Raw genomic sequence first — 24,184 nt, 5'->3', positions numbered from 1 at the left:
GCATCTTCAAAAAGCTTTTCATTTGAGAAGGCTGTTTTAAGATGTTTTATTTACCTCCATCATCAGGCAGCTGCAGGTGGCTAATAGAATTTGTGCTAATGAGTAAAAATACCTTGAATTAGAATATGGAGGGAATGTACTACATGATAAGAGAGATGTCTTTGAAACTACTGTACCAAGTTAAATTTGCCTGATTGGACTAAATTGTCTGGAGAAATCTCAAACAGAAGTGGCTGTTTGAGGGTTCACAGAGGTTGTGCTGCATTTTGGTAGACTGGGAAAGAACAAAATGTAAAAAGCTGTTTGAAGTGGAGGGGAAAAAAGGAGGGATGTGAAAGGAAGAGAAAAATCAAAGTTAAACTGAACTGGTGTGTAACAGTTCACTTTCTAAAAGAACATCGCAGCAAGTATTTGCAAGCAATTGTCAACACTGGCTTGGTGCTGTTTATTACTGAAAAATACATTCAGTTTCTTTGACCAGATAGAGGATTTGTGAGTAAGATAAATAATAGTATATGTAGTTGATTATTTTTTCTTTAACTTGAGATAACTCAACAGTGAATACTTGAAGTAATTAAAGTGGGTTTATTGGTATAGTAAGGTGGGGGTGGGGGTGGCAGCAGTTGTACTAGGTTTGGTGGTAGCAGTATTCTCACAGACATAGTGGAAGATAATGTGTACTTATTAAATATCGTGTATAGCACCTAGTTTACTTGATTTCCAAGAAATCTAACCTGAAAGAGAGGGATGGGCTAAAAAAATATATCTATTCAATTTAAGTAGGCCAGAATTCCTGCACAAATAAACATTTGGAAGGGGAGACTGGCTGCTGTTTGCTGTTTCTAAAATAGATCTGTGGATCATAATGGTGTACAGGTGGATCAACTTCTCTTGACAAGCTCTTGTGAAAACTTGTGAAGACTGTGCTGCCATATCTTGATAGGAGCATAATCTGCAAGACACTTGAAAGAACTCTTCCTCAGGATTGTCATTCTCCCATGGAATGATGCCTGAGGGTGGATGTAGGATCTTTAAAGAGGGTATAGATCAAGTGAAGAGCAGTCAAAAGAGTGATTGGTTGTCTATACATGTGCCCTGTAGTTCTAAAAGACACGTTCCAAATGTGATCAGTGCTGTTAGATCTTGATGCTCCCTTGAGAAGGGAGAGGAGGTGGTTACATAAATTCTTTCAGTACAGTTTGCCTGTGCTATCCAGTGTTTAATATGGAGATGGGGAAACAAATCTTCCTTTTTAACCTCTTAGATTATTATCTGGAACTAGAAATAACCTTGGCTTATCTACCTTCAGTCTGAGTAGTCAGTACTTCTGGACCTCCTTCCATCATGGGGATAGAAAAAGAAAAGCTTTTGGTGCCAAATGTGTGGCATACATCACCAGTTACATTGGCACACAGGTTGCTTAATATACTAGAGATATACCTGCTTTGCACAGGATCCCTTAATGTTGTGTTATTACTAACTGATGCAGGAAAGGGCAAGACTGGACTATTTGAGTTTTTTTCTTCTGGGATGTGATACTCATTCATTTCAGCATGGTGTTGATTCTGAAATGACTTTATTTACCTCTGGGAAGTGTCATATATTGTCTTCCTGTACTTAGTCAGGTCTTCTGAAAACTTGAGGCATCTTGAGCTAATGCGTTTACTTTATCTTTTTTTGATGGGACTAGTGAGTCAGGATTCAGTGTTTTGTTCCTAGCCACTAAACTTGCATTCAGCTATATTAAGGTGGTTATTTATTTTAAAACTGGGGTGAATGTATTCTTTTCCCCCTCAAACGATGAAACAGATACATACAGAAATATTTCACATTGTATGGGATGTGTCTTGCCAGGGTAGGATTTGAGTAATCAGAGTACCAAAAGAAATTTAAAAAATACAACATAAAATGTGGACTATCCCTCATTTAAGTTCTTTACTGCAGTGGTAATGTACTCTGTATGGCAAATAACCATGTTTCACATTGGAAAACAAATCTCAATCTATATGCTCTCTTCCTCTTTGTAGAAGAGGCCTGGTTTTTATTAGCTAAAGCTTTTAGTTGCACAGTTAAACAGAAAAATAAATGCAGCTCTGTGTGAGTTACCTTTTCAGTATACCACTTTAACTTTCTTTGCTTGTAGGTTTTGAAACGACCAGAATATTTTGGGAAGTTTGGTAAAATACATAAAGTTGTCATTAATAACAGCACATCATATGCAGGCTCACAGGTAAGTCAGAGGCCCTTGTAATTCTTTTTTTTTTTTAATTCCTGTAGAGAAGATACATGTGTGCAGAGTGAACGTGGAGCTCCCTATTTTTGATTAAGCAATAGCGTAAAGAAGTAAAAAGAAAAAAACCCCACAATATCACAGCAGTCAAATTACTGTTAAGTTACTGAGGCATTGTCCAGCCACTCCCATAGCTGGATGAAAGATGCAATGTAGAAAGATGAAAAACTGGGAGACAGGATGAGAACCTTTAAAGCAGCAGCAATGTGGCATTTATTCACTAATCTGCATTTCAGGGATAAAATACCTTTAAGTATTTGTAGAATTTCCAAGCAACATTTTGATGCATTTAGTTTTCCTCATTCTTTATGCATCACATGTAAGTTCTTATGAATCGAACTATTTTTGTCAGTTTTCCTGTTAAAAATGTCTAGCTGTGAATATACCAGTTTAGGAAGTAAGATGCTGAAAAAGCAACTTAATGTTCAGATCTGTCTGGGGGGAGACAAAACTAAATAAAATATGGTATGTTTTCTTTCTAGGGTCCAAGTGCCAGTGCATATGTAACTTACATTCGGTCAGAAGATGCTCTCAGAGCCATACAGTGTGTCAATAATGTGGTAGTAGACGGCAGAACACTTAAGGTGGTAATATTTTTATACTCCTAAGTATATATGTGCTAGGACACTAACATCAGTGCATAGTATAAAATTTTATTTGTATTGATATGGATGTGGTGATGAACAAAAATGTCCAGTTGATTAGGTGTTGGGGTTTGACCTATTTTCCTAACATTAATCGCAACATAGAAGTTCTGTGAGCTTCTAGCAGGCAATTTTTTAGGAGGTTAGCAGGTAATGTCTTAAATTTTAGACACTAAAAGAGATGCACCACCTCCCCTTTCCCACAGTGGCTTTTTTGCTGTATAGCCTAATAGCACAGTGTGAAAAACTGATAATTTGCTTTATTTACAGAGCATTTCTGTAGTCCAAACACCACACCTCTCAAAAGCTTCCTGGGAAATGCAACTTTTTTTTCCCTTTAACTGTGTAAACAGGTATTCAGGCTTATTTGGCCAAATTGATGGCTGTAGAAAATAATCTGGTCAATATTAATTTCCTGACCCTGCTACAAAACATTAACCAGTTTCATGTAATACGAACCTATACCTATGTATTTGGCTGCTTATGATTATGAATGCAAATATTTACTGAGGCTGTTACTTTGGCTTTTATTTAGATAGAATGAAAATAGAAATACATCCTAATTATCTAATCCTCAAGTATATAGATTTCTTACCAATGGACTTCCTAGTCCATCTGCATCAAAAAATGCATTATGATGGAATTCCAAATCGTGGGAAGGAATCTTTTTGCAAATGTAGCTTTTTTTTTTCTTACACTGTAAAAGGCATTCTTAACCTCCAGTACTTAAGTAATGTTTTTTTTTTCTTTAGGCATCATTAGGTACAACAAAATATTGCAGTTATTTTCTAAAAAATATGCAGTGTCCAAAACCAGACTGCATGTATCTACATGAGCTGGGAGATGAAGCAGCCAGTTTCACAAAAGAGGAAATGCAGGTAAGTGTGATGAATGGGAAACACATGAAATTTGGCGTGCATGTATTTTCTTGTATGCAAGTTAATCTAATGTGTATATAATTTAGCTTTTTGCTGAATGTTATGGCAGAGATAAATTTTGAAATCAAAAAGATGATTAATCAGTTGGATACTGGAAGTGAACAGTTAGTTAAATTTTTTCATTTCATGCTGCTTTTAAAGACTGAAAGCCCACTGGGTGTTAGTAAGTCAAGACGAAGGAGAGAGACTCTTATCCAAGAATTCAAATAACCTTGAGTTAACTAACTTGCCTTTTGTTTGCGCCAATGCAAGGTAGCATGTTATTTTAAATCTCTGTGAAAGAAGTTAGTGCAGATCTAGGTTTTCCTGTAAGTTTTGTGTGTGTGGCCAGTTACCGTGGCTTAACTACTATACTGTGATTTGACTCTGCTATCTGAATTCTGATACCCCTTTTAGCCTGTGAAGGGTATGGAAACTGAAAATAAAACATCAAGGGTAGCTGTAATAGAGCATTAATACTGATGTGGGGATTTTTTTACAATCTCAATATCAGAATGCTTATTAGTTAGGGTAGGGAGGCCAGTAAGTGGATAATGTTACTTTTTTAAAGGTGGTGCATTCTGAGGTTTTTTGGGTCTGTCGGTCCTTCTGCATGAGGTATGGTAAAGCTCTGAGCTGTAACAGCCAGTTCACAGATCAATAGAGCCTTAGTATTGTTCAGGCTACTATTCCCTCTCTGGTGAAGCTTTTTTGCCACTCTTTTGCCTGTTTGCTAAGTTCTGTGGGGTTCTTTTGGAGTTCCTCATTATCAGCATGGCAGTTTACTACCCAAAGAGCTTGGTATTGTCAGCAAAGAACTTGCTCTTTGCTCCTTTTTCATGCATGCCAGTGGTGTTGCATAAAACTGATGCCAGTTAGCAGTCCTCATCGCTTGCTTCTTCACCCTAAAAGAGTGACCAGTAAGTCTTACTTTTGCCTTTCTATGCTTGAACCAGTTTCAGTCCACACTGGAACCTTTCCTCTATCCCAGGGCAGCTTTGTAAATAACTTCCAGTGGCTTTTTCTGAACACTTCTTGGATCCTCTTTATGGTAGTGCCAGTAAGCATAAATAAATGTTAGTAATAAACAAAAAAATAAACCATCATGTTAGTAAAAGAGAATTCTCTCCCCTTTATAGAATATGTTCAGATTCATTCCCAGCAGACTGTGTGTGTCCATGAACTTTTTTTTTAAGATAGACTTTATAATCTTAGGCGGGATGGAGGTTGAATTTATGAGTCTGTAGTTCACAGGATCTTTTCTACAGCTCTTTCTGTAGAAGACAATGTTAATCTGAGTCCTCTAGCCTAACTGCCAGTTAAAATTAATGAGCTACATACCTTGGCCAGGAATTCGATTTCACATGTGATTTCCTCCAGAAGTCTTGAGTGGATTATACATGATCTTGGTGATTTAAATGAATCTTTCCGTATTTTTCCTTGTTACATTCCTTAAACTTTCTTCTTTATTTGATACTGCTTTCTTTGAAATCATTGGAAACATGGCTATTGAAAAGTACATGGTGTGTTCAGTGCACCAGCTTTCTGGAGTTTGGATTAATGCCTGTGAATTTACAGGTCCATTCAATGAGATTGAATGTTCACTGTCACAGACTTAGATACTCTGCTTTTAAAAAAAAATTGTCCATGGATGAACTTGTATTGTAGGTTCAGTAATCAATAGAGTTAAGCATTGTGATAAACTGAAAAGAACTGGTAGAACTCCAGGAAGTCTCTGAAAGTGAAGGTGGGAATTTAAGGTAGGTAGGTTGCGGTTATTAAGTTTGGCCCCTGGGTTGCTTATTATAAATTAAGCATGATTACTTCATGCTCTTATATAGGATTTCAGTCTTGTTACTTACAATTAAGTGACAGGTAAGTGAGCTTAGGACTGGTCTGATATTTCCTGGCCATGATATTTGGTCTTTTGCCACTGAAGTCTTAAGCAAGATGAGATAACCAGGGATATTTCTTCCTACTTACCCGCTTAATGTTTGAAGTGCAGATCTCTGCATCTGAGCTATTTGCTTATAGTCTATTCATAGCGGATGGCGAAAGAAGCATTTCCAGGGTGCAGTATATCTGAAAGTCTGCATTTAGGCAAGCCATGCTCTAGAACCACATTTTTTTCTGCTGTACACAGTAGCTTGAGTGTAGACACTGACAGAGTTGGGTAAGATGATGCATACACCAGATGTTTGTGTCCTTGAGGGTTGTGTAGGTTGACTACATAGGCAAAGACATGTTCAGAATCAACCAGTAATGGAGAATTGGAATATTAAGTAGCAAAAAAATTAGTTTGTCTGACTGAGTATTCAGATGGGGTACTCAGTTGTCCTTCTAAAGGAGTCCATAGGGGAATTTAGGTTCTCAGCAGTTTTTTTTAAGTTTTGTCAAATATTCCTCCTCTTTTTTTTTAAAAAAAAAAAAAGGGGCAAGTAATAGTTTTCTTCTAGGTTGTAATGTTTTTCTAGGTGGATGTCCACATTGCCTGTGCATCAATTGAATTTCTGTTACAAAAAAACATTTCTAAAGGGAATGAATTGATGTACAAATGCTAATTTTTAGGTGTACAAGTAGTGTGAGAGGTTTTAAATCAGTACGGTAGATGCAATAGATGGTAACATATGTGTTCCAGACTTCAGATTCAGAAGGCCTGACCATAAGTCTTGGCATTTAATTTCTTTTGCTAGAGGGCCTCTCTTAGTATCTGGAAACTGTAGATAAAAGCTGTTAATGACTTCAAATTCACTGTTCTAGTTTGCAACTTGATTCAACTCATTAGAATACTTAATTTGCAAATAGTAACTCTTAAGATGGAGTGCTATAGCAACCTACAATAGATGTGAAAGGTTTATCTTGAATTTTTCAGATGTTACTTTAAATGTTGGGGAGTGTGGATCTTGTTGGTTTTAAATATTTAGCCACAGAATGTTAAGCTAGACTTTAAAATACTTTCTTCGCTCACCAGATTCACCAGTGTTTTGGAGTTGTATTGGACCGCCTCGATTTCTGAAAGCAAGAAATTGTTCTCAATTCAGTTTAAAATAATATTTCAATTTTTCAGTTATCAAAAACAATAATTTATCAGTTATTGCTCAGGATATACTCCTTGTCATGTCACATGATAGTTAACACTTGGACCACCTCAGCTGTTCTTATTAAGCAAATATAAAATTACTTCCCCTTTGGAACTTTTGGTTTAAAACAGATTATTTGCTCCTTGCCATCTTCTGAAACGCTTAGTATGGTTGATATATCAAATGCAGACTGCCTTGGAGATTTAGCTGTTCATGATTTAGAAGGTAGATTGTGAAGCTCTTTGAGACCTGAAGAGCGAGTTCTAAAAAGGTTGTAACTATTTTTCTGTTTTAGAAATCTCAGAAAAAATTGAAATTGGTAAACACATCTCAGTGATTTCCAGGCAAGCTTTAATTTGTTGCGATTGCATCTGTGCTGAGATTGAATCATAGAACCATTTGGGTTGAAAAAAACCTTTGAGACCATCAAGTCTAACTTGTAACCCAGGACTGCCAAGTCCATCACTAAACCATGTCACTAAGCACCACATCTACCTGTTTAAGTATCTCTAGAGATGGCGATTCCACCACCTCCCTGGGCAGCCTGTTCCAATGTTTGACCACCCTTTCAGTGAAGAAGCAGTGTTCAGAGAAGCACTGTTTCCAGTTTTAGGCAGGAGTGATCTGTTGTTAAAGCTCAATTACTAAGCTTTGGGACATACGTACTTACATTATATGTAAAAAATAGTTAAATCTATAAAAATATGTTAAACTAGTATTCATTGTGAGTTTCTTTCCTTAGGCGGGTAAGCACCAGGAGTATGAACAGAAACTACTGCAAGAATTATACAAACTAAACCCCAACTTTCTCCAGTTATCTACGGGTACAGTTGACAAGAACAAGAACAAAGTGACAGCACTGCAGAGGTATGATGTGTAAGTGCCTGGCTATGCTTGCTTTCTGGTTATTCCCAAAGAAAAACTTTCTTGTTCCTTTGCATCCCCTAAGTTGCCTGCTCTTTTTGGTGGATATTAAATGGTAAAGTCTCTCTCTTCTCTGTGCAGAGACATACGCACCACTTTGTTCTAGTTCAAAGTGAGTGTGAGTCTTAGTAAAGATACTTTTTTCTGCTGTGTGGATTGCTAGTTCAGAAAGAAGACACATATTTGCATAAAACCGTAATATTTATTAAAGAACAGATGTCAGCTTTCTTGGTAGGAGTCATGATTAATGCAGTATGTACTCTTACAACTGACATACCTTAGTCTTGATATGTGTTGGGTTTTTACAATTTTTTACATGGTTTATGGTGGAGTCCTTACATCAGGTGTAAGGACCTTGGAAATTGAAAGCCAAATCAGGTTCATTGTTTTCTGTGTGAATAAGAACTCATAAGATTGAATAAAAGATTTCTTGCTTTCATCTAGTAAAATTAAATAATATATATTTTTCACTATGTTGTAACTGCAAATACCACTTATTACTGCTTCTTAAAATAATATTATGTTGAAATAGTTCAGGAAGTTACGAAAAAATTGGTATCCATTTGAGTACACAGCTGTGCAAAGATAAATGAAAGCCTATGGCTATCAGTCCTTATGTGAATTATCCACTCAAATGTCTTATTTAAGATAAAGAAATAAAAAATGTTAACTTTCTCCACTCCTTTTTGTAGGATTTTCATAAAAGATGGGCAGAGTGGAATGTAGACGTTAAATTGCAATTTTGTATGCACCTTTGCCTTGTAAGCGGGGTTTGTGTTGTGTGCCGTTTTATCCACTACTGAATTTTTCAGACATTAATTTGCCACTGGCAGTATCACTGCACAACAGTCTAAGTAAGAAAGTAGGTGCTGTATCTAAAATATTGCCAATGGAGCTTGAATAAGTAGTATGTAATTTTGAGAACTGGTATCCCAGCTGGTGTACTGAAAGTATTTTCTTTAACTTCTGGAGGAAGTGTCATGCTTTTTGACTGCAAGTGGTCAGCACATCCAGTTGGATTTTTTTCTTGAGGACTGTGCCACTTCTTGGGCACTGGTTTGGTATTTGGAAGGTAGAGTGCAGTGAGTAAAGCGAATATACTACTTCCTGCAGTTGGGTATTGATTATTTTATGTTCAAAGTTTGAACTACTCTTAATTTGAAACCTAATTAGATCCCAGCAAAAGAAATTATATGAGTGAGGAGAGCATGCTCTATCTGAAACTGTAGCAAACTTTTAAGCCTTCAGAAAGCAGTTACGAACTGGAGCTTGGCCAGTCTCTGGTTCTAACATTTTGGCACTTGTGGAAAAAATGGCATGTTACTTTGAAGGCAACAAGTAGTCTGGACTTAGATTCTCTTGTCAGCTGAACAGTATCATCACACAGGCTCTGTTGTTTGCTGATGCCTAGGCACCACCTTTTGGGTATCAAAGTGAATTTCTTCTTGCAGCTGCGATTTTGAAATGTTTCTTCAAGTCCTGTCTCATCAGTATACAATGTAGCTTGTGAGCTGATGAATGTATGTTGTTCTCCTTCACTGCTTTCCATCCAATTGGGTTCTTGGTTTCGTCTGATCATTGATATATTAATATTTCTGGCAGTTTGTCAGAGCCTCTGACAATATTGTTCTTGTTCCTGGGGTGCAGGATTTCTGTTTCACTCTAGAATAAAACAGAAGTTGAGTTCTAAATAGTAGACATCCAATTATAAATATCCAGTAGTACAAAAAAGTTTCTTAAACTGTGTATAAATGTTTTTTCACAAGTGTATTGTCATTTGAAACATCCTACTTGCAGACCTGCCCCCCCCCCCCCGCCCCCCCTTATGTTGAAGGCAAATGTTAAAATCTGCCAGTGCCACTTTGTGTATGTGGGTACTCATCTCTTGGTATGTTACTTGATAGTCATGGTGACTGCCTTCTTTCACAGTTAGAGGTATATTCCACATTTAAAATGTATCAAACTCATTGGGTTTTTTTCCTGATGACCTTTTCCTGAAGAACTGAAATAAATGCTTTCTTATGCTTATTAAGCATTTGTCCTTGTTAAGCAATTGCCCTGTCTTTTAGAGAACAGCCCTTTAGAAGCATGCAGCTTTGAACTTAACCAAAACAAAAAACCCACATGTACAAAAACTCACCCCAAAATGTAAACCAGTTTATCTTTACCTTTCTCCTTGGATGCAGAACTGACTTAATTCTGGCATTTTGAAGTTAGTTTTAGGATAGAGATGTCTTTGCATTGCAGTGGACATAAATTTTCATATTTATAAATGTGTTAATGGATTGAAAGTATTTTTATATAGATTACAGCTTATTTTTGTAACAGCGAGAATATTAAATGACACTGCGCTGCTGCTGCTGGTGTGTCTCCATTACTCAATGTTTAATGTCTGATCAACTTGCTCTCTAACTTACTTCAAGTGTGTACAAAGCAAAGATTAGGTGTGTAAGTCGGGCCAGGGTGCTCACCTGTGTGCATATTGTATAAGTATATAAGAAAAGGTGGAAGCAGAACAAAATCTTACAATGCTAACCAAGACTAGAGGGTAGCTATAGTAATAACAATTTATCTGAATAAGAGTGGTAAACACTTGTGTTGCTATAGGCAGCTATAGGAATTTCCAGATTATCACTGCGAACTCACTGAATTGACCTAGATATTTAGGGTAAATGTCGGACTATGTAATAAACATATTAATGAAGGGGGGGCATCAGAAGAAACATGTATTTAGAAAAAAATTTTTGAAGGTTTGTTCCATGTGAAGACAGCACTTGGACACTGAAAACAGCATCCTGATTGAAGCAAATGAAAAGCTAAAGTTAATATAAAACCTGGAGAACATCAGGCGAATTTATAGTAAGGTTGTAGGGTTAGCAGGTGACACTGTATTTGAATGCATTCAAATACATAGATGATATTCCAGCTCACTTCAATTTGGCTAAAATGTAACTATTTTCAGCAAAACTTGGGCTTTGAGTCCTCTTTTGAACTACTTTCAGATCTATGACATTTGATCTTACTTGAGAAAATGGAAGTAATTATGGTTTTAAACAAGAAATGAAGGGAGTAGTAACTTGAATGAACAGTGTGTTGGTCTGGTCCCACTGTCTGTAGTAAAACTGTGGACTCTTGTTTAGGTGTAACACACAAACTTCATCTGCTCAGGCCAAACATGATAGTCCTGGAACATAAAACATTATTTAATGAAAAAGTGGTTTAGTTCATGATTTACAGAACTTAAAAATGCTTATGGGATAAAGCAAATAATTCTAAATGAGGCATGTGTGGGTCTGGATACTTGAAGCTGTCGGTAGAGCTTTGGTGGTCTTTAGTTCTGTGGGGTTTATTTTTCCTCTTCCTCAAATGGGCAAGTTTGGACTTCAGTGTTGGCAAAGCAGCTATCTATTCAGTGAAGAAAACAGAATTCCTCCTAGTTTTCTTCCCTCCTTCCCCCACCAATTCTTTTTTTTTTTAAGTCATCACCATTTAAAATCTGAGAAATAATGTCCAGATAAACCTATTCTTACGGATTTTCTGGCACAAGGATTCATTTCCCCAGTGCTTACAATTTTTAAAAACACTTTCTTCATAACTTGAACTCTTTTTATTTTTTTTTTTCACTCTTGCCTTTTTCCAGACCCAACAGTAATAACAAAGATGCCTGGCCATCATTACAGAGTTCAAGTAAATCAGCCAACGGTTTAACAATGGAACACAGGAAAACGCCTCCTATATTAGAAAATGGCACAGACCCAGAACACATGACTCCAGATGGTGCAGACTCAGATTTCGGGTAATTGTGCTGCGTTTTATACTTCAGATAGCTTGCTTTCTCTCTCACTGATTGGTGTGGAGGGAATGATTCTCCAGTTTCTGTGGCTGGAGAGCTGGATTCAAATCCCAATCAGGTCACAAAAAGCTGGGCTTAGCCTAGCCCATGTCAAAAAGACTGATTGGCAGATTGTGCAGGAGAACCCTACTGTGAAGTTAGTAAGTGATGGTACAGGTAAGGGCTGAGGGGAACTGAATAACCGGGGGATCAACAGCTTATATAGCTGCATGGTCCCAGCCAGAGCTGAGCCCTTCATTTCTGTACGGAAGCTTCCACAAAAATAACACGCTAGTTGCTCTACATCGGGAGGCTTGTCACTTGGAAAAACTTCAACATGAGGAAACTAAATGTTAGGGCTGAGTATCTGTCATCTCTTTACAGTTGCACGTTCCAGAAACACAACTGCAGAGGTAAGGGTTCCCTGATTATCACTCAGTAACAGGAACAACACGGCAGCAGATTCAACTGAGGCTTCTTTGTGCAGAGGAAGTAATTCCTTTGCTTGCAATAACTTCATTATTGCTAACCAGCTTTTTTTCCTTTTCTGTTGCCCTCCTTGAGTAAAGCTGGTGCCCTCTTCCATCATAAGCATCACTTGCAGTTCCAGTGTGTAGTCTCATGCTGTTCTGTCTTTTATGGACCCCCTTAGGTAATATTGGGCTATTTCATTCAGAGGTTGGATGGGAAAATAAACCCTAATATTTTAAGTAGTGGAATAGCTGCTTAGGTAGCTGATCGTCGTTTAAAATCAATATTGAACTGATGCATTAACACTGAGTGCTATGGAAAGTGGTACCTTCTTATTAAGCTTAGCAGCAGTCCTGTTGAGGTATGATCAGAGATCCTATGGTTGCATCTCAGCAGTGACATGCAGCTTCCTTCTTGCCTTTTCGGAAAAAGTGTACTAAATGTAGGTAAAACTTTTGTACCCAATAGATAATAAATCTTGTTCATTCCTGAGGGCTGGAAGCCTGTCTTATGATTAAAGGCTCCTTCAGCAGGTTCAAGTATAATAAACATTTTCAGTGCTAAATTGTCATTAAAAGTTATCTTACATACAGCTTTTTGAACTGCAGCATTGTGACTTTCTGTCAGCAGCTTTGGGAAAAGAATTTGGCTGGAATATCAGTTCTACAATCAGAGTGATTGTGTAGTGAAGTACAGCAAACTTCTGTGCTATAGGTATTCAGAAGTTAGTAACCCAAGGCAGATTGTTCCAAATGGAAGAACTTGATTCATGCTGGTTTACCACTGGGTAGAAAATATTTGTAAATCTTCACTGGAGTAATACTTGTTTGCAAGTATATTTCCCTGATTTTTCTTTTATAGTCATAAATACTGCAGCTTCAATTAATCTTTCTGAGATACTAACTCAGTGTTCTTTTGCACAAAAATTTTTATTGATGGCTTACTCTTATACAGTTTCTTTAAAATGGAGAATTAATTCTGCTGGGGTTTGGCTCTAGCTATTCTGGGATGGAGAGAACAGATAAGGGGAGGCAATGTTATTGAATTCTTGGCCTTGGTATGTGGCTTTATGCAATATTTAAACTTTATGGCAGCAAGGAGTGTTTGAAAACAAGATGTAGCTAGAATCTGAAGTCTGCACCCAGTTAAAGTAATTACTATACATACGCGTGTGTGTGTCTTGTGCTAAGAGATCATGCCTGTAATTTGATTTGTATTATGTTTGGCCTCTTAATGGAACTCAAATTCATGTTATTCTGGTCCTTCCTTGTAGGACCATTATTTTGGGCTGCACAGCCTGATGCTTCTGCATCTTCTCTCATGGGTAGATAAAAATGAAAGTCCCCTGAAGTTACAAAGCGGAGATTTTAACCTGAACTTGAACTAATACTGTTTCATTAGTGTGGCATTTAGTATAGTAGGGCAACTCATAGATGCCTGTCAGAATCTTCAGTCCTGAGATGTTCCATTTCAATGAAGTCATGTTAATTCCCAGTGAATAGCTTTCTGAGGTGGTTTTCTGCACTCTTATCTTTTATTCTCTTTGTTAAAGTTTTTTATGCCATGTCTCTTCCTGCATTTTTCCCTTTCTGTCATCTCAAAATTCAATCTTCTTACCTTGGAACTACTTTGTGCTATGTAAAACGTGAAGGCTGGTGGGAAGCTTAACTTGCCACCAGGACTAAATATTTAATTTAACCTTTTATCTCTCCCCAGATTTAGGATTTATATGGGAACTGACAACCTAAGTATTTGGAAAACAAATCTGTTCCCAAGTTTCTTTCCAGTAGTAGCATAGATTGAACTGACTAGTAGGGAATGCTGCCATAGGACAGGAGACCTGTTTTTATTTAATGTTTAAAACTTTCCTTTTGTTCCTTAACAGGACAGTCAACAAGCAGAGTGGAGAGTGGTGGGAAGAATATGGCAAACGATTGGAATGCTTATGATTAAAAACCCAGTCTCATAAATAGATTTTTCTTTTTTAATTCCTCCTAATTAATTTTGCTTTGTCTTTATTTCAAGGCTTTTCTACCACTATGAAAGCAAACATTGATTTTCATGCTAAATACTTCAGTGTCTTATTGTCTCTTTTTCCCCTCCCACTTTTGCAGCCCTATCGACAAACCTTCAGATGCCCTCAGTATAGGAAATGGTGACAGCTCCCAGCAGGTAAGACACAAAGATAAACGTTGTGGAAGTAAGAACTGAGTCTGAGGACTTGGTGCAACCTGTAGTTGGAGAAGCAAGTACTTTCTGAAGTATATCATCATTTTACACAAAACTAAAAAAAAAAAATGTACTGCTGAGTTCTTTATGTTTGACCTTGCACTGGGTTATATATTAACCGACCTAATTGCAGCGAAAAGTTTTGAGGAAATTTTTCAGCTTTATTGGTGAAGAATATTTTATATATAAACACTCATGTCCCAATTGTTTCTTTTCCTGTCTTGCCTGTAGATAACAAACAGTGACACACCTTCACCACCGCCTGGTTTAACAAAACCCAATCCAGTCATACCCATCAGTTCATCTAATCACAGTGCACGGTCCCCTTTTGAAGGGGCTGTAACAGAATCACAGTCGCTCTTTTCTGACAACTTTCGGCACCCTAATCCCATCCCTAGTGGGCTTCCTCCATTCCCCAGCTCTCCACAGACTTCAAATGACTGGCCCACAGCACCAGAACCACAGAGCCTCTTCACATCAGGTATGTACACAGGTAACACGGCTGGGCATTGCTTGCTTTTGCAACTGATGCCTAAGACTGTGTAGAACTAAAAACTTTAGGACTTGTTCAATACTTTTTTTTTTTACCCCTTCACAGATCATTAAGATTTTTCACTTGACTACAAATAAATTGCAGGGATGTAAGGGTTTATTCTAAAAAAACAATAAAATTTACAGAGTTTTCCAGCTGCATGGCTAAATTATTACAAGTGCTTGTTTTAGTTTTTCTTAGCCATGTGCCTGTCTAAAAAATGGGGTGACTTTTATGCTTAATATTTAATGTTACAGGTTTTTGAGTGGGGGAAATAAATGGTGTCAGTATATGTTGGTGGTGTAATCTGTTAGAATCTATAATTCCAACATCAGCTGTGCAATAGAAATCAGAATTCTCTTTAGTATCCTGTATAGTTATCTGGAGGTGCCTAATCTTTCTTTTCTGGAGTGAAATTATATACATTCAGAAAAGATAAAAATATCGTCAATTGCATCAACTGAAGGATACCTGTATTTTCCAGGTACTTTCCTATGAAATACCACTTCATATGAATGGAACATCATTTAGGGTGTATATGTGTAGTCTTGGGAATGGTTAACAGTATTTAAGAGCCCACAAATAATAAATCTGTGGGAGTTAGAAAATTAAATGACACTATCAGTAATAAATGGAATGTAAATGATACGTTAGGATGTAGTTGGTTTACTTGGTGATTAGTCTTCTTTTGATGTTTGTCTGTCTTCTGGATGTTATAACCCTGTTTGAACAGTATTTATTACTAAGGAAATTACTTGCTGATGAGGTAGTATATGCACCAATTTTGTGAGGATTAAGTAGCAGAGAGATGATTTCCAGGTAGTAGGATCTTGTTTGTTTCATAATACAAAAATGTATGGTTGCTATTTAAATAAGAATACAAATTACAAGTTTCTGTCTGTCTAGAAACTCTTTTATCTATCGGCATGGATTTTAGAGTGAAAATAGAAGTGTAGATTTATTTTCTGAGGATACTGAGCTTAAATTTGAACTACTTAAAGCAGCAGACCCGGTTCCCTACCAGCAGGGGGAGTTAATGTGTGATACTGCCTTGTACTTACCAGCTTGTATTACCAGTTTTGAGGAAAAATACCGTGAAACTAGATCCAGCCTTCACTAACCTGAATAAGAAATTTAGACTGTATAATGAAACGAAGCAGTAACTGAAAATGCAAGGAAATTCTGGTAACCTCTTTTTGCAACATTGCCTTAAAATATTTTAACAATATCTTATAATTCAGTTCCTTACTTCCTTTTGTTTTATCAAGGTGTCTGCTCAGTGTGGCTTGTTTTTCTTTATAATGGTAGGCAGTGGGGTGTTTTTGTTGTTTTAACCACTGCTTGGAGGTTTCCCCTTTGAGAGGGAACATCTACTCCCCACCTTTCTTGCACAGCAGAGCTGAAGCACAGCATTAATACTGAAAGCAAAATACTGAAGTGAATAACACCCTTATTTTAAACTCTGGTCACACTTCCATCCAGTAATACGGGTGTAAAGAAGGTTTTAAGCAAGTGTTTATTTGTCTTTTTCTACTTGGTGCTCTTACTAAAAATACTTACTTGACAAGGCTTTTCTGTAATTCAGGAACAGAGCAATTTTGCACTAAAAATACTATTTGCTAGTTTTACCACTTCACCTTAAGTAGAAGTCTATGACAGTTTGATCTGAAAGTGGCATTCTAAGCTGATGAATAAGGTGTCTTTGGGCATTGTGTAAAGAAGTACTGTATGAAAGGTAGCGGGCAACGTAGTGTGATATGCCCAGGCTGACATTTTTATATGGAAAAATAGTAATTCTTGTTCTAAATCCTGTTCCTCTCCTCTCTGACAGAAACCATACCAGTATCCTCTTCCACAGACTGGCAAGCGGCTTTTGGGTTTGGTTCCTCCAAACAGCAAGAGGACGACTTAGGGTTTGACCCCTTTGACATCACCCGCAAAGCCTTAGCAGACCTGATTGAGAAGGAACTGTCAGTCCAAGACCAACCTTCCCTCTCGCCCACGTCTCTTCAGAACCCTACCCCACACACTACAGCTGCCAAAGGGCCAGGCTCTGGATTCCTGCATCCTGCTGCACCAACAAATGCCAACTCTCTCAGTAGCACCTTTCCAGTCATGCCACAGAGGTTCCCACAGTTTCAACAGCATCGAGCAGTTTACAACTCCTTCAGTTTTCCAGGCCAAGCAGCTCGCTATCCTTGGATGGCCTTCCCACGCAATAGCATCATGCACTTGAACCACACAGCAAATCCCACCTCAAATAGTAATTTCTTGGACTTGAGTCTCCCACCACAACACAGCACAGGTCTGGGAGGGATTCCTATATCAGGTAGGTGTATCAGGACAGCCATGAATATGACTTAATGCTTTCAGCTTCTCTGAGACAAGACAGGAAAAGAGAATAGCCAGTTACAAGTGGTAGAGTAGTATCTTTTGACTGCCATACTAGGTTTATGAACAGAGAGGGGAATGTTGTTTTAAATAGGCCCTTTCCATTTTAAAAAAAAAATTATCTGGATGCTTAGCCTTGTAATATTGAGCTTTATAAGGAAGGTGGAGTATTCTGTGCCCGCTTTACTTTGTGCCAAAGCAATTTGGTATTTTGGTTCTTCAGTCTTGCCAGGCTGGCTTTACTGAAGAGTAGGCCGTGGAAGCTCATTACAACTTCCATGTCAACATGCAGGTGCTGACCAGAGTTCTTAGAATTGTGCAAAAAATTGTAATACTGGTAATTTATGCCAGAAGTCTTGGTTGGGTTGTTCCCTCTTGTGCATAACCAAATGCCTGCACAATAAAACATTCAGCGCTGTTCATTTCTGTACTTCAGATGGTGTTAATATGCTAACTTTTCACTGAGTGGATGCTCGCAATGTGCGTCAGAGGATTCATCCTGATTGTGAGGGTTGCGATGTCAAAGGAAAATAAATGCGCAGTCAGGCCAGTTCAGGCTGCCCTGAATGGATTAGTAGGCTCTTACAGCAAATGTTAAAACTAAGAAGCTTGATTCTGTCTTGAATTGTCTTGATTAAAAGTTCGCTTGTGGAGTTTGGAGTCCTCCCATGCTTCTGATTTAGCTTGACCCAAACAGGTTCTCTTTTCCTAACAGGGGAAAAAAGTGTACTAAGTGTATAATGAAATGTAGGCAGAAAGTCTTTAAGCTTTTTGTGGCCTTGAGATGGAGAAAACTGCTTCTTGAGATATTGTCAGTGCTGTCGTCTTTTCATGGGTTTTGAGAAGTACTACCTGTGCTGTAAGAAAGTGATCTAGAAAAAGTAACTGTGTGGCTTTTGCTCTAGTACAGGAGCTAATTTGGCTGTTTATTTCCCTGTACTTTGTCCTCTTTGAAGGCTTGTTGCAGCTACAGTACTGCTGTAGGGTCCTTAGGCTGATTTGTAGTATAAACACGTGGTCCAGACTAGAAATGCAAGTAGTTCAAAGTTCTTTGTACTGGCAGTGGTGAAGTTTTTAGACTAAAATGACTGATATTGGTTACACTGGAGGGGAAAAAAAAAAAGGAAAATGTTATTTCTGATGTGGAGTAAAAATGTGGCATCCATAGCACTGCAATTATTGCTCACTTCCCCCTAAACTTCATAGAACTTCTGGGAACATTGCAAGATACCAAGTTTTGACTTTACCACTCAGTTCTAAAAATTGCTGGTTCAAGGGGCCAGTAACAAGACTACCTTCTGAACTGGGGAGGCCAAGAAAATCCTGTAGTGTTGAAAGCCATCTGCTTGTAGTACAGATTGATTCTAGGTTTGCAAGAGTATTCTTTAAATTGCATTACTTTAATTTCCTTTTGGCAGTTTGAAAGTAGACCTCTGTGTTTATAGAAGACCTAGATCCTTGTTCCAGTCCTGAAGAGCCAGCTGTGTGGTGTTGGTTTATGCACAGCCCATGTCATGTACTTCCCCCATATATTTTAAGGCGACAGAGTTGATACTGAAGTATATCCTTTCTTGTATACAACTGCTGGAACAAATTAATCTCAAAACATTTTTGGCAGATACAGTGCTAAAACTAGAAAATAAACATCTGCTGTAATCTCAATGGAAGTTCCTTTGAGTTGGTCTTAATCTCTTGCTATACAAAGCTGTTAGTTGCCTGGCTGACAGCTAGGTAGCAGCAGTTGCTGCAGTGCAAACACTTCTCAGCTGATCTACATGTCAGCTTTGATATATCTTGCAAAAAAGAATAATTTGCATGAACACAGATAATTCCTTTTTCTTTTCCTGTTGTCAAAAATCAGCCAGTCTCAGGTAGTTTAGTTTTCTTTGCTGGGTTATGGATTTGTATTATTTGTATGGTATTTAGTGCATAGAGTTTTCTTGAGTTATCTAACTGCTTCAGAAGTACATGTAATTTGAAGGTTGAAGATGGCCTCATACCTTTTTTTTTATGTGCAGAGGTAATAGTTGCCAATCTATTGATTGATTGTTTTGGGGTTTTTTTTTTTCAAATCTAGTATACAGGTCTCAATTTCTTTTATATTATTTTGAAAGAATAACTCCTGTTCTTTATGCTTGCTTTTAATTCATCACTAGCAGGTATATAATTATAAAATTTTCACAGTTTCCTTATTTTATTTAGATACAGCTGTCTGGTGGGATTGGGGGAGGAAACTGTTGTACGAGTACAGAGAAATCATGTCAGTGGGACTTTGTAATAGTGCTTTTTAACAGACTCTAGCTGACCTGCTAAGGAAGGTGGTGCATATCAATAGCTGTAAAGCAGTATGGAGAGACTAGTTGTAGTATACCTGAAGCTCCTTTTTATTAGCTCTTTTGTTAGTCTGTATTAAGGTGTTTAGAAACACAGCTGTTTCAGATGTAACAGCAAAAGAAACCTAGGGCAGGTGAAACTTCACATTCTGTCTTACAGCAAAGACCCTCAACTTCTGTAACTTCATGTGAATTCAGTAGGCTGTTTTCTAAATTCAAATTCAGTTGATTTCACAAAGTGTATTTGGTTAGGAAACTTGTATGAACAAAATGATACCTTTTAAACTCCTGCTGCTTCTGCTGTAGGCATTAGTATTCACATGAATTTGAAATGCTTATGTTTGACATGTTAAATGTAATGTTCTGAAGCTACCTTTTTGTGTAGTTAAGAATCAGAGCTGTGCTGTATTCATAACCATGCAGTTCCAGGTAGTGCTGTTTTTATGATATGCACCAAATTTAAATGGAGGGGCACAGGTACTGCTTACCCATATATAAATTTTTTAAGCTCTCCTTTAAAAATAGTTTCTGTATGGAATTTGGTAGCCTGTTTCTCAGAGAAGTAGTTTTTACCAAAATCATTCTGCAGTTTCCAGCAAAGTGACATAGTGACACATGATTGACTTCATAATTTTATTAGGCGTATACTTGAAATGTGTCATATTTCACGCGTACATTTGTTCCCAAGCCATATTTAAATGAACTTTTTGATTGACTGATTCCCAAACTAGCTTTTTCTTTCTCCATGTATGATTTTGCAAACCATAGCAGATGTTTAGGTGTTCTTGTCATAAGGATCAATTTAGGCTTGTTGCTGTTCTCTGGCATGGGATTCATTAGATGATTTACTGTGTAACTGTAACTGTGCTCCAGGACAAAAGTTCAGTGACTTATTATTCATGGCCATTGTGACTGTTGCTAAAAACAATCTTACTCTACATTGTGTTCATGCTATCCTAAGAATATAGGACAGTGACTATCCTTTATTCTGCAGATAACGCCAAAGGAAAGATCCGCTGACAGCAGCGTGGGGGGTGTGTGTGTATGCCTATATTTTTATGTTACTTTAAGATGACAGGAAACTCTGTAATTTGATAGCTAATATGCTATCATCTTTACTACCCGACTGCCCAGCAGTGTGTTCTAAAATAATAGGTATAGCATTGGATCATAGACTACGTCTCACATTAACAGTGTTTTGAGACAGATGCTTATGAAAGGAGATACATGCGTATTAGTAATGGGAAAATATCAATATATAGTTGAGTTTACTGAGTGGTTGGTAGTCATTGATTTTATTACATAGAAAAAGTACAAGAAAAAATTCACACACTTAGAAGTATGAGGAAGAAGTTGTAAATTACTAGTTCACCTTTCCCTTCAGTTCTATGGAAAATAAAGTACTTGACACTTTGAAACACTGGCTTGTCATTTCATTTATTAATTTCATAATTATCCTGAACATAATTACAAATGATAATTTAATTGTAAGAACTTTCAATTCAATAATAATGAGAGTGTTTGAAATTTGAACTCTTTCAAGACTAATGCCACACAATGTTGTGTGTTCTACGTAAATCATTGAAACCCCTTGAGCTGGAAGGGACTCACGAGGATCATAGAGTCCCACTCCTGACTCCACACAGGGATGTCTGAAAATTAAACCATACATCTCAGAGCATTGTCCAAATGCTTCTTGGCAAGCAATTTGTCTGTCATGCATATAATAGAAATCTAAGATAGAGGAAATAGTCAAGGGGATATAGAGACAGATAGGATGCACAAAGAATTAAACCCTGTTTAGGGCAGGGGAAGAAAAAAGTTTTACCCATTGTCCTTGAAGATAACCACTGTAAAACCCATCAAGGTATTTTAGCCATGAAGCCCGTTGATGTGGAGATTGCTGTAGACTTCTGTGATCTGTTCCTGAAACTTAAACAGGGGGCTTGAATGTCATATGTCTTTGTAGTTGAAAGTAATTAACAAATGAAAATTTTGTGCTCTCAAGACCTTTTGTTTTCATATGGCTTATCTCTTGAATGTGAACAACCTAATTGATGGAATTACACGTATTTAAAGATGAGATTGAGACAATAAATAGGTTGACGGTTTTATTAAGTTTGGGTGCCGTCCAGCAGTCTTTGTGGTAGTGGTGTTGCATTTCCTTATCGAGACACTGATTAGCATGTGCGTTTTTGAATCTTGCCCACATTTAGGTTTTAGTGAAGCAATAGGTGGTAGTGGGAAGGGCAAATCAGTGATGGTTGTATTAAGACGGTCCAACTTCTTCCTGCTCTTAAGTCTTGAGCTCTTCCGTATCTTAACTTGTGTTGCTGCATCATCTCCCACTTTAAATTTTCTGGCCTCTGTGCCCCCACCTATTGTATGTCTTGAATATCAAATCTTTTCTTGCCTAATGCTACCTTTTGGACAACATTCTAGTAAAACACAGAAGATCTCTATATGCTGGCTGTGATCATACTGTTTAAAATACTTTAGACAGTGGAGAAAGGTGAGATACCAGAATTAGTGCTGACATGCTCTGCCTTTAATACTAAGAGTCCTCGTCTGATTTCATATTTTCCCAAAATGTAACCTCATTTCCGTTTGGGGCACACATTTGACCTTTGTCCTTTTGACCTTGTGTCCTCTGGGTTGATTCTTAGTAGTTGATTCTGTCTCCTGAACAAAAAAACCCCACAACTTGTTTTATACAGTTGTGGAACCAAAAAAATCAAATTTGCAGCATAGCAGCTGACGCTTTTCTGTGGTCTCAGGATAGTAATTCAGTATGGAATTCTGCTTCTGCTACTGTGCATTTTTAAAAGAGGGTCTGGCCTGTGTGGTAGGGCTGAATTCAGCATTTTGTAAAACTTAAAATTCTCCAAACGCTGTGTACAAAATGCATTTAATCCTATACCCTAGCAACAGGCAGTGTGACTTAAGAGATGTGAGGCTGCACTGTTTTATTTGGGTGCAGCGGTTGAAAGAGCGTTTTGCTACACTCTTCCTCTTGACCTGACAATATATGAAAGGTTTAACACTGTTTTTTAAGTATTGATGGCCCTGTTTTTAATGGTAAGAAATGCAGTAGTCCATTAATTTTCTGTCCTAATCCTTTAAAGAAGACCGCTTGCTCTCTTGATGGTCTTCCTTGATGTTTGGCCTTCTGACAGCAGCTGGGCAGAAGGCATGGCAGCCAAATGTCATCTTTTCTGTGCCCCTGGTTAGATCTATGGCTGCCTTTAGCTGAAGTCTTTCTCTGATTAGGTATAAATATTGAAAATGGGACATCTGGTGAAAAACTTGGCTGATACAACTGTTGTTGGTGCTGTGTGTGTGGCACCTACAAAGGTTTGTACCTTTCCAGACTGTAAGGCAGCTCTTCTCAGAAGTGAATGTGTTACTGTGATGCCAAGGTCTCTTCTCATTTGAAAATAAAGGTCTGAACACTGCTTTGAAATTGTAAGATGAAAAGTGCCATTTGTAAATGACCCTCAGATATTTTCCCCAACAATGATGACTGCTCCTAGTTCAGCCTTTGCCACTGAGTATTTTGTTCTTCTCATCAGTCCTTATGCCCACTGCATCCCTCTTAGTTCCATAGAGGTTCTCAGCCCTCCTTCTTTAGGAGGTGCTTTGTGTGTATGTGTGTTTCCCACCTCCAAAATTCATTCTCCTTTTATTTCCAGTCATAACTAACTTTCTGTTTCACTGGTGAAAAGGTGAAGTGTTCAGCACAATATGGAATAAATTCAATTTGAAAATAAACGGAAGCTTGCTTGCTTTTGTTGCTCTGGAGGTGTTGTGGTTGTGTTTTTTAATGCACCCAGAGTGATGCTGCTAGGTTTAAAACAAAGTAAATGGAAGTGTAATTTCAGATTAACATCAAAAATATTAAATCAGTGCCAAGATTGAAGTCACACTGTTGAAATCTGCTGTGGGTATTCCTTGTCTTGCTTTTGGAGTCTTGTCCCTTCACTCCCATACACTTTCTACATTTACTGCTAAGGGCTGCCTGCCTTAGCATTAATCTTGTCACGATCTCTAAGAGAACTTCATCCACAGCACCTGCCCTCTAAGTCCTGCTACTTCTCCATCTGTTCCAAAATGTCTTGTCACACACACACACACCTCCCTCCCAGTGCCTTTCCAGTGCTAATATTGCAACTGTTTTTAAAACCCTGTGGAATTTTTTCTTATTGTTTCGGAGATACTGTTCCAAATAAAGCTCAATATATAAATATCTGTGCCCTCATCTCTGGAAGCTTGCTTTTAAGCTCTTATGAATTTCTTAAAATCTGTGATTGTGATTGTACAATTATTAGGGATGGCAGTAAAAGACTGAGTAGTAAGATAACTATTTTTAAATGTGTAATTTTATTTTGGAAGAAAATGTGTCAAAATGTAAAGGAAAAAAGTAGAAAAAATACAGTCTTCAAACTTCTCTTGGCTGCAATAGATCAGAGGAATGACTAATCACATTAACACTGCTAGACTTGAAATAAATGCAGTGTTGGCTGGAATAGGTGGCCTGAGTG

The 24,184-nt window shown here is 37.6% G+C and overlaps 1 protein-coding gene across 8 annotated transcripts in view; it reads left to right on the top strand.

Annotated features, from left to right (window-relative positions):
• CNOT4 (CCR4-NOT transcription complex subunit 4) overlaps positions 1-24,184 on the top strand; it is an 82,799-nt gene that overhangs the window by 46,940 nt on the left and 11,675 nt on the right. For 3 of the 8 annotated variants that reach the window (XM_055711397.1, XM_055711392.1, XM_055711393.1), the window contains 8 exons: positions 2,144-2,230; positions 2,773-2,874; positions 3,687-3,812; positions 7,674-7,807; positions 11,496-11,651; positions 14,273-14,330; positions 14,619-14,868; positions 16,751-17,248. In XM_055711397.1, coding sequence (XP_055567372.1) covers positions 2,144-2,230; positions 2,773-2,874; positions 3,687-3,812; positions 7,674-7,807; positions 11,496-11,651; positions 14,273-14,330; positions 14,619-14,868; positions 16,751-17,248 — 1,411 coding nt within the window. The remainder of the gene's footprint in view (positions 1-2,143; positions 2,231-2,772; positions 2,875-3,686; positions 3,813-7,673; positions 7,808-11,495; positions 11,652-14,272; positions 14,331-14,618; positions 14,869-16,750; positions 17,249-24,184) is intronic. The other 5 variants (XM_055711395.1, XM_055711398.1, XM_055711396.1 and 2 more) reach the window with 3 other exon arrangements.

This window comes from Falco cherrug, chromosome 5 (assembly GCF_023634085.1).
Source record: "Falco cherrug isolate bFalChe1 chromosome 5, bFalChe1.pri, whole genome shotgun sequence".
NCBI lineage: Eukaryota > Metazoa > Chordata > Aves > Falconiformes > Falconidae > Falco > Falco cherrug.
Note: the sequence above shows the minus strand (reverse complement) of the source record. Positions and strands in the feature narration are given on the sequence as shown.